General features: G+C 45.2%; 1 protein-coding gene across 14 annotated transcripts in view; it reads left to right on the top strand.

Moving 5' to 3' along the window:
- Positions 1–10,000, top strand: part of cacna1bb (calcium channel, voltage-dependent, N type, alpha 1B subunit, b) — a 105,804-nt gene that overhangs the window by 76,707 nt on the left and 19,097 nt on the right. For 7 of the 14 annotated variants that reach the window (XM_035526987.1, XM_035526983.1, XM_035526986.1 and 4 more), the window contains 11 exons: positions 920–1,016; positions 1,796–1,956; positions 2,277–2,414; positions 3,819–4,020; positions 4,867–5,031; positions 5,795–5,905; positions 6,833–6,916; positions 7,530–7,532; positions 8,138–8,257; positions 8,387–8,452; positions 9,995–10,000. The exon at positions 9,995–10,000 is cut by the window's right edge and continues 86 nt beyond it. In XM_035526987.1, the coding sequence (XP_035382880.1) occupies positions 920–1,016; positions 1,796–1,956; positions 2,277–2,414; positions 3,819–4,020; positions 4,867–5,031; positions 5,795–5,905; positions 6,833–6,916; positions 7,530–7,532; positions 8,138–8,257; positions 8,387–8,452; positions 9,995–10,000 (1,153 nt within the window). The remainder of the gene's footprint in view (positions 1–919; positions 1,017–1,795; positions 1,957–2,276; positions 2,415–3,818; positions 4,021–4,866; positions 5,032–5,794; positions 5,906–6,832; positions 6,917–7,529; positions 7,533–8,137; positions 8,258–8,386; positions 8,453–9,994) is intronic. The other 7 variants (XM_035526991.1, XM_035526990.1, XM_035526984.1 and 4 more) reach the window with 2 other exon arrangements.

Below are 10,000 nucleotides of genomic sequence, written 5' to 3'. Positions count from 1 at the left end.
ACACACACACAGACACACACAGGCACGCACGCACGCGCACACGCACGCACGCGCACACGCACGCACGCACGCATGCACACACACACACACACACATACACACGCACACACACACATACACACACACGCACACACACGCACACACACACACACACACACGCACGCACGCATACACACACACATATACACACACACACACACATACACACACACACACACACACACACACACACATACACACACACACACACACACACACACACACATACACTAGAAAATTTTCCATCTTTTCCGAATGTCTTAAAAAAAACAACAACAACAAACCCACGGTTTTCTTGAACTTTGAAGGACTGTAAAAGAGTGATTTACAGGTCAGCACCTAACAGTTAAAATTCTAGGAATTCATCATCTTTTTTTCCCTGTTCTTCCTATTCTCTATAAGTAATAGTCAAATCCTGGACCTTTGAATTTGGTTCATCTTCCAGCTGTCCGTTAGTTTCTCTGTTAATATTTCATCTCAAATATTTAGTTGAATCTGTGGCGTAGCAAGCAGTGAGTTTCACCATCCCTGCCAGCTGGAGGATACCTTTGTTGCATTTTCTAGACAGTGTTTATTATTTTATAGAGATCCTGAAATCCATGACATTTACTTTATATGGTTATATGGTTATTATCCCTAGTGGTAGGTTTGGCTAATTCTACAGGTACAGAGCAAGAGCGAGGTAGGTGTGTGTTTGTATGTGTATATATGTTATACGTGTATATGTGTATGTATATATGGTCAGGAGGATTTGTACATGTCTGTGCACGTGTGAGTGTACACGTGTATGAAGGTGTGTATGTTGGAAGGTGCAAATCCCTCTCTGAACCTCGCTGTCATGAAGGCTTGTGTGCATTAACTCGCTGATTTTGCCTCGCAGAGGGACCAAAGGCAAGGACATCAACACCATCAAGTCCCTCAGGGTACTTCGAGTGCTGCGTCCTCTCAAGACCATCAAACGCCTGCCCAAACTCAAGGTAAGGACCGCAGCCTTTGCTCTGGGTTCTGCACGCCTGCCTCTCAGCCGGCTGTCCTCTGGACCCACACGCTGTCATCACACAGCTAATCACTTCACTGCAGCTGAAAGCTCATTCTGCTCTGGGTCTTACTCTCTCATTGTGTCTGATCACCCCAAGCATGCATTCTCGTGAGGTGAGGAGATGAATCATACATTGTTAATGGTAATAAAGCATAATTCACCAATAGTGGTGGGCTCAAATGCTCAGCATTATCTGCCCTCTCCAAAACCAGACAAGGTAATTGATCTGGCAAAGGCAATTGTTCTGACAGAACGTATGTGTAGAGTGGAGTCATCCTCGTATATATTATGTAACACCTGCCACATAATTAAAGATGGATGGACGTGATGGATGGGAAGATTCATTCACTTTTGAGTGCCAGTGTGTACGTGTGGGCAGCTGGGTGTGCTTGTGTGTGGCTGTGGATTTCTGCTCTCTGTCTCTACAGTACATTATAACTTCCCGTGATAACACACACACAAAATAGAATTACTGTGTGTTAAATGTCATCTCATCAGCTTCAAAATGCAAAGTGTAAGTCAAGTAAAAGAGCTGAAAGAAAAAAAAACACTATAAAACTGTACAGTGTAACAGTAAACAGTTAATATTATGGTGCTAATCGATTTAAGAAAGTCATTTGGATGTGTCTTTCGTTAATGTTATGTGTACGTGTGTGTGTGTGTGTGTGTGTGTGTGTGTGTGTGTGTGTGTGTGTGTGTATGTGTGTGTGCCCTCAGGCGGTCTTTGACTGTGTGGTGAACTCGTTAAAGAACGTGCTGAACATCCTCATCGTCTACATCCTCTTCATGTTCATCTTCGCCGTCATCGCTGTGCAGCTCTTCAAGGGCAAGTTCTTCTACTGCACGGACGAGTCCAAGGCTCTGGAGAAAGACTGCAGGTGCTCCCTCTCCCCCTCGCCTTCTGCCTGGGTCCGCCCACCACACACACATGTTCCTACCAGCACTGCTTTGGCCAAAACTTGTTTATGACATAAAAATGGCATTTATGAAATTTTACATTTCAAAAAAAAAAAAATGGAAAAATGCTTTGGTTTTGTTTTTATTCCTGCCATTTTTTAACACTGAGTTCACATACATGTTTTTTTGCTTCACCTCCCCTCTGCTCCTTGCTCCTGTCCTCTGTGTTGGGTCTCCTCCCCTCTCTGCTTTGGCTCCTCCCCTGTGCTCTGTCTCCTCCTCTTTCATGTTGGACCAACAGGGGTCAGTTTCTGGACTACGATGGGGATGAAGTGGCCGCCCAGCCACGAGAGTGGAAGAAATACGACTTTCACTATGACAATGTGCTGTGGGCATTCCTCACGCTCTTCACGGTCTCCACGGGAGAGGGCTGGCCCATGTGAGTGCCACACTACATGCAAACTGAGTCCTATGGGTCCACTGTTAATGAACTCCGGTTCTAGTTACACACCCAACGCCTCACCACTGCGCGTCTCACAACGCAGATCTGTTCTGTCGACCAAGCTCCAGACTTCATAGACAAGTATGCTTATATGTATGTGTGGGGGGGGGGAAAATACAGATGCTAGCAAGTGAGTTTGATTGCTTGAAAATAATTTACAGCCATGTATGTGGGTGTGGTTGTGTGTGTGCGTGCGTGTGTGTTGGTGTGAGAGGCAGCGTGCGTAGCATGTACATGTGTGCATGTTTGACACATGCTCTGTTTGAGTGATAGTTTCTGCCATTTGAGCTGATGTATGTGGACTAGTGGCACTAATTGTAGCTGAGTGCTAGAGCCATAAAGGCCCTAAGAGCCATTTCTCGTTACTTTCCCTTTTAATCAAGTACCTTAATATTCCTCTGTCTCTCTCTCTCTCTCTCTCTCTCTCTCTCTCTCTCTCTCTCTCTCTCTCTCTCTCTCTCTCTCTTTCTCTCTCTACCTCTGTTTCTCTCTCTCTCTCTCTCTCTCTCTCTCTCTCTCCCTACCTCTCCCTCTCTCCCTACCTGTCTCTTCCTCTCTCCCTACCTCTCTCTCTCTCTCTCTCTCTCTACCTCTCTGTCTCTCTCTCTCTCTCTCTACCTCTCTCTCTCTCTCTCTCTCTCTCTCTCTCTCTACCTCTGTCTGTCTCTCTCTCTCTCCCTACCTCTCTCTGTCTCTCCCTCTCTCCCTACCTGTCTCTCCCTCTCTCCCTTCCTCTATCTCTCTCCATCTCTCTCCCACTCTCTTTTTCATTCTTCCCTTATTATCACTGTCTTTATCAGTCTGTAGAAAACCACTTTTTTATTATCAAATGCATGCCTGAGTAAGTAAAACAAATGTTACCCTACATGTGAAGTGAAATAAACCAACATCCTTGCTAATCCATCTCCAATCCCTTGTGAATTTGCTAATGGCATTTACTGATTCAGCCATTAAAGACGACTCCCTGTAGAACTGACTCCCTACAGAAGAGCATATCATGAACCGTGTATATGCTTTTATATGCTTGTATATGGGCAAATAGTGATTAGGTTAATAATTTTAGATATATTTGAGAAAGTCTGTTAGGTTTTAAGGCTGTCTCATCATTTTTTAGGTTTAACATCACTCTAGGTTTAACATTATTGCTTGCCAAATGCACGTTCGTGTCGAACTTGCAGCCACTCATAGACATGCCCTTTGTAGACAGAGCGGTGCTTCTGTAGTTTCTCACTTGGTGAGTTTGTCTCCATGTTTCTGTATTTGGTATGTGCTTCACATTTACCTTTAACCCCAACCCTATCCACCATCATCCTACCCTCTACGGTTTGTGTGCTTGCGCAGGGTACTGAAGCACTCTGTGGACGCCACGTATGAGGACCAGGGGCCGAGCCCAGGCTACCGCATGCAGACCTCTATCTTCTACGTGGTCTACTTTGTGGTCTTCCCTTTTTTCTTCGTCAACATCTTTGTGGCCCTCATCATCATCACGTTCCAGGAGCAGGGTGACAAGGCCATGTCTGAGTGCATCCTGGAGAAGAATGAGGTCCGTGTGTCTGTGCGTCAGTCTGTCTGTGACCCTCACGTGTTCCACTTTCATACACATGCAGTAGGGGTGACAGCTAATGAGTCCTTTTGAGGTTTTTGAGAATTTGATCATGATTTTAACTATTATGTTGTTTATTCATGAGATTGTTTTACAGAAAAAAATGTAATTCAATAATTAGTTTTTCTGCGCATACGAACATAAGGGTTTGTGTGTATGTCTGACAGTGAAGATAAAGTGCGTGTGCGCACGCTTGTGTTACTGTAAGCAGTTCATGCCCACAAGCATACAAGCACCTCAAGGTGAGATTATCTCTAGAGAATTTCGTGCAGAAGTGAGTACAGAGCCAACACACCTGTCCAAGTGCACTCCTGCTACCTGATTTCCACCCACACGGACACGTACGAGCACTGCAGTGCAGAGATGAACTTCAGAGGGAGAATAGCCAGGAACATCCCCACAGTTCATTATCTGTTTCTTTGCCTTTCTTTTGTTCTACCCTTCACACACCCCATCGCCAGAGCTTTTCACGAGGGCGAGCCTCTGGCTCGTTCTCAAAGAGGTCATTAGTCTCTGTGTTTAGCTGTTTAAACATCCTCTAAGAGGGCCTCTCTGATGGCTGCCGGCGCGAGTTTGATGTTTGCTTTCTGCCTCTCACACTTGGATTCCGAGAGCTCTGAGCTGCTTCTCTGATAATTAAACACTGTTGGATCAAGAGCCAGCACTGAGAACAATAGTGACTCCCAGTGGAGTCCTGGAGACACTGATTAATGAAGAGTCTTAAGAGAGTGCCATGGTGCTTTGGTTAATGAGAGAATTAAGGCCTCCTCTCTCTCTCTACCATAGCGGGCGTGTATCGACTTTGCCATCAATGCCAAGCCCTTGACCCGCTACATGCCTCAGGATAAGCACTCCTACCAGTACAAGATGTGGAAGTTTGTTGTCTCGACACCTTTCGAATATTCCATCCTGACTATGATTGCCGTCAATACTGTGGTCCTCATGATGAAGGTAAGTTAATACACACACTCTTATACACTTGACACAAATTACAGTTCTGGTCAACATCAATTACTTCAACTCTGAACCCACAGTCCATGTGTATATTCTCAGACTCTATCTGTGTGTGTGTGTTCTCAAGCCTTGGCCTGGTGCCTGGCTCCCGTATTCGTTATTGACAGTGCAGTTTAAAATTAATTGGAACCATCCACGTACCATCTACCATGACTGTCTTTGTCCACTCAGATGCCTAATAAGACAATATAGAAAGGAATGGATGAAATCCAGGTATTGATTTTACAAAGAATGTTAGCTAAACTGCGGAAGTGTCGAGACGGCCCAGCATGTAATCAGCAGGCATTTTCCGAGAAGCTTTTCAAAGAAGATCATTAGTTTCGCAACATGTGAGCCTGGGATGTCGTTTGACTGGAATCATGAAGAATGTTGTAAAGCTGATCAGTCAGATGGTTGCTTGGTGAGATGCATAAAGGAGGATGTGTGTTCTTTATGTGTGAGTGGGACTTAAATGGATACACAGCTGCCAACAAGGGGGGCAGAGAGGAAGAGAATTCCTACATCAGAGAACTGATGTCTATTAAAAGCTTTATTAGAATATTAGAACACATGTAACAATGTAAATGCATATTTATAAAAATATGTAAATGGCATTTTCGGATTTTTAGAATTTTGTTTTTTATTATGCAAAGCTGACCAGTTGGAAACCTGTTTGTTGGGCGGGTGCGGGACATCGCTCTCACGGTCTTGTGCCTTGCAGTTCTATGATGCCCCGAAGCCCTATGAGGAAATGCTGAAGTGGCTTAATATCATCTTCACTACTCTCTTCAGCCTGGAATGCATCCTGAAGATCATTGCCTTTGGCCCGCTGGTGAGCATCCTCGTGGCCCCTGCCAGGCCCGCGCTTTATCCCGCTTTGCTCTGTGCCAAAGCCATTTCACACACTAATTAGCAGGAGAAACCTTCACTGCTTGAAAGACATTTGAGGTTCTGGCATCAAACGCCTTCAAACATCTGGTGTTTGAAATCACACTGCAAATAGCTCTGAAGTTTCTTTAGATGTATCGGGAAATGGAGAAGCTGGCGGAAGAGGGTGAGAGAAAGCCGGACACAGAGCGAGAGAGAGAAAAGAGGCTATAGTGTAAAAGGGCATGAGCTGCGTGGTTTGGCGGAGACGCCCAGGCGCCGTTACTGGCTCGTAACGCTGAGCTGGGAGCGCCGTCTGCACCGGCCTGAAGCTGCACAGCCCACCTCAGGCTCTGTTTGTTAAGCGACTCTCCTCCAGTGCCAGGCGCTTAGCGACACCCACCTGCTCCAAGCTGCCGGCAGACGGCACCGTCTTGCTGCTGTTGCCCTGGGCCCTCGGTAGCCGTGGCTCAGCAAATCACAGTGGCGTGTGAATGACACTGAAGCACCCAACAGACTGGCCCGTCATGGAAGATCCACCACACCGCCGAGTGTTGACATGAGAGCTTGTGTGTTAGTCTGTCTGTATGTGTGCACGTGCCTCTGTGTGCGCGCAGGTGGGTGTGGGAATGTGGGAGGGTGTGGGTCGGTGGGAGTACGTGCATGCGGGTGGGTGCAGGTTGGTTTGGGTGTGGGTGTCTGCAGGTGGGTGCGGGTGGGTGTGTGGTTGCATGCATTGGTCTGTGTGATTCCACCAATCTCCTTTGGAGATGTTGTCAGGAACTACTGGAGAAACATCTCAGTAAGCTTTTTTTCCTTCCTACAGCACCCAAACTTATGTACGTTTCTCCTCCTTCCTCCTCTTGTGCACTTTCTTTCAAAATGTGTCCAGAACTACCTGAAGGAAGCCTGGAACATATTCGACTTTGTGACTGTACTGGGCAGCATTACTGACATTCTAGTCACTGAGATCAAGGTAAGCAGCTGAGAAGTTGTGAGGCTCCATGTAGCTGCTGCTGCTGCAGACCAAGTCAGGTATAGGATTGGTGACTGTTTTCATGTTTGGCCTTTCAGTGTTTTGTCTCTATTTGTGCATTTGTATGTCTGCATATTTCTTTTGCTCTCTCTAATATATAGAAAAAAAAAAAAAGTTTGGATGCATCAGGAGCATAAAAGTAACAATAAACACTTTCCTAGAAGAGCAGGCCCACTAAAATCTCTGAACTTACTGCACATAACAGCAACACTAACACAAGTACTATCAAAATATATATTATCTATTGTGTGTCTCCAATTATTGGAATTTCAATTTCCAATCCCAATCATTTTCCAAAGAATTACTAGCCTGGGACACGTAGCCTAATTACCATTTCAAGCCTTCTTTTACACATTGTTTGTCCAACAAAGAATTATAATTCGTCATCCGAAGCCCTGCCAGCAGTGTGTAGATGTCCCCAGCGAGTGTTGACAGTCGAGTCTCGGTGTGTCAGCACAGACTCCCCTCCCTTCTAATGATTTCACTGTCGCTCTGTTTCCATGCTAAATCTGTGTTGGCACCTGTCCCGTTCTCTCCCAAATGGACTTCGCAGACGGTAAGTGGCTTTATTTGTCCTGCTCTGCTTCTGTCTGCCTGTCTGGGCCGCTGACCCTCTCTGTCCTACCTGTGCTCTTTTAGGTGGACGATTGCTTGTTTGTCTGGCAAGCTGATTTTGAGATACAGCACCAGTATCTGATAGATTTGGGATATGATTTGTGTAACGATCTGGATTCACAATTCTTATTGCACGGTTGTAGGAATGAACAAAAATTTGGATGTTTTAATTTTTGGTTTCCTATTCTTTGGTACATAATCCTAAACATATGCTGATTAGTACAGTTGCATGATTCTGGCTAAAGCTGTTTGAGCATCATTATTCTAATGATCAGTCCCGCTAAACTGCATGGGAATGGACAGCAGAAATCATTTCCCTGTAAGAAATGAAATTGAAATCTGCTGATTTCAATTATGGAAAGCATTTGCTGTGATGCGTAATAAACCTAAACTGATTGCAGGGGCTTTGGAGACAGAGCCAGAGTGGTATGGGGTTAATGTAAAATGCCCTCTCTCTCTCTCTCTCTCTCTCTCTCTCTCTCTCTCTCTCTTTTTTTTTTTTTCTCTCTCTCTCTCTCTCTCTCTCTCTCTCTCTCACTCTCTTAGCAGAACAAGTTGATCAACCTAAGTTTCCTGAGGCTCTTTCGAGCAGCTCGACTCATCAAACTCTTGAGGCAGGGCTACACCATCCGCATTCTGCTCTGGACCTTTGTGCAGTCCTTTAAGGTCAGGACTTTTAACATCCTTCCTCCTTATCCTAATCATAAAATGAGTCTTTTACTTTTTAAAGTGCACAAAAGTCTTTCATAATTTGTCCATGATACCGGGCTAAGTCTGGGCGTGTTTACCTTGCAGGCTCTGCCTTATGTGTGTCTGCTCATCGCTATGCTCTTTTTCATCTATGCCATCGTTGGCATGCAGGTGAGTTCTGAGCTGAGGCAGCACACCCCTCACCCCCTCACGCGGTCACTTCAGGATCCCCTTCACAGGCGTGCCTTGCTGGTCCCATGTCCCTCGGGCCCAGGTAGTAGCACGCATTAGGATATGAAAAGCAAATCCTGGATCAGTACTTTCATCCTTGGGACTGTGCACAGTCTGCAGGGCAGAGGTTGTTTGTAGAAGCTGTGTGTCTTGTCTTCACAATACGTGTTATGGTAATGCAGTAATTGATATGTATGCTATTTGATCAATAGGATAATTATGATAGTGGTTCTGTTGTGATATCCATTGCACAGGGAATGGCATGTACTGCAGTTTAAGGAATTATTTAAGAGCATCTTGCTCATTTGTGTCTGGAAGCCTGCTATTCAGTCGATTAGGATGGCGTTGTAACTCAGTGCTAATTGCATCTTATAGTATAAGAAGAGCCGTGTAATCAGTGAGCTGTGTAATCACCCGAATGCTCCACTCAAGCCCTGCTTGGAGCTCTGGCCTCCACTCTTATGCCAGAGTTGGGCCAAATTCACCACTACTCCTGGGACACACACACACACACACACACACCGAGCGGAAGCGAGTTCGCACTTTCTGCTGTCGGGCTTTTGTTGAGAGATGACATGAGCAGCGGATGGTGGGAGGCATGTAGCTGTGTCCCAGTGAAAGCTGCTTTGTGTCACGGCCAGTGTGGGAGGTGCCATCTCTTCATGCTAACGGATAGATCCAACCTCCAGGTCTGACTGCTTCTTTAGCCGTGCACAGACCGTCTCCTAGATCGTGTTTGAAATGAAGGCACCTGCCAGTCTCTCAGTTAGGGAGACACTGTACATCTGTGCTAATTGCGTGTGATGGAACAAGCTGAGTAGTGTGATCACTGTGAGCTGTTTAATCACCCCTGTCCTGGTATGCAGAACAACCTCTGCCAACGCATTTGACATTAAACATCTCCCCCTGTGACATCCAGGCCAATGTGTACATTTGAAATATGTCTTTCTGTGTTTGATAATGTCTTTGTTTAGGGCTATTAAATGATGCACACTGCCTATTTGTGGTAAAACGAGTGTGGATATTTTGTGGTTTTGCCAGTGCTATTTTGCTATTTTTATCCAGCACAAGGGTTATGGTGTTTGGCAATTTTATGCATTCTTTTCATGTAAAATGTCTTTGTTTAACCAGCATTTGCTAACGGTTGATTCTCAGGGAACATGTCATAAGATGACTGACTGATGGATGTAAACCTATCTTACAAAAATGTGTTATCAAAATATTATCATCAAGCTAATTTGTAATAAGTCAATGCCAGTGTTTACATCATACACCCCTGGAATATCCTACATACAGTCTGTCTCAGACTGCACAATGCTTGTGGGTGAGTTTGAGCAAATGCCGAATCTGATCTGGCCCAGAGGCAGTATGAATTATGGACATATCTGCTGCTGTGTCAGTATTGTCTAAGAGAGCATTTGACCTGTCGTCATGTTCCAGTTATTTCTGTCCTCGCCTAACAGTGCCCTATTTTTCTGTCAGGTGTTT

Source organism: Electrophorus electricus, chromosome 6 (genome assembly GCF_013358815.1).
Source record: "Electrophorus electricus isolate fEleEle1 chromosome 6, fEleEle1.pri, whole genome shotgun sequence".
Taxonomy (NCBI): Eukaryota; Metazoa; Chordata; class Actinopteri; order Gymnotiformes; family Gymnotidae; genus Electrophorus; species Electrophorus electricus.
The sequence above is the reverse complement of the archived record's forward strand: the minus strand, read 5'-3'. Positions and strand labels throughout refer to the sequence as shown.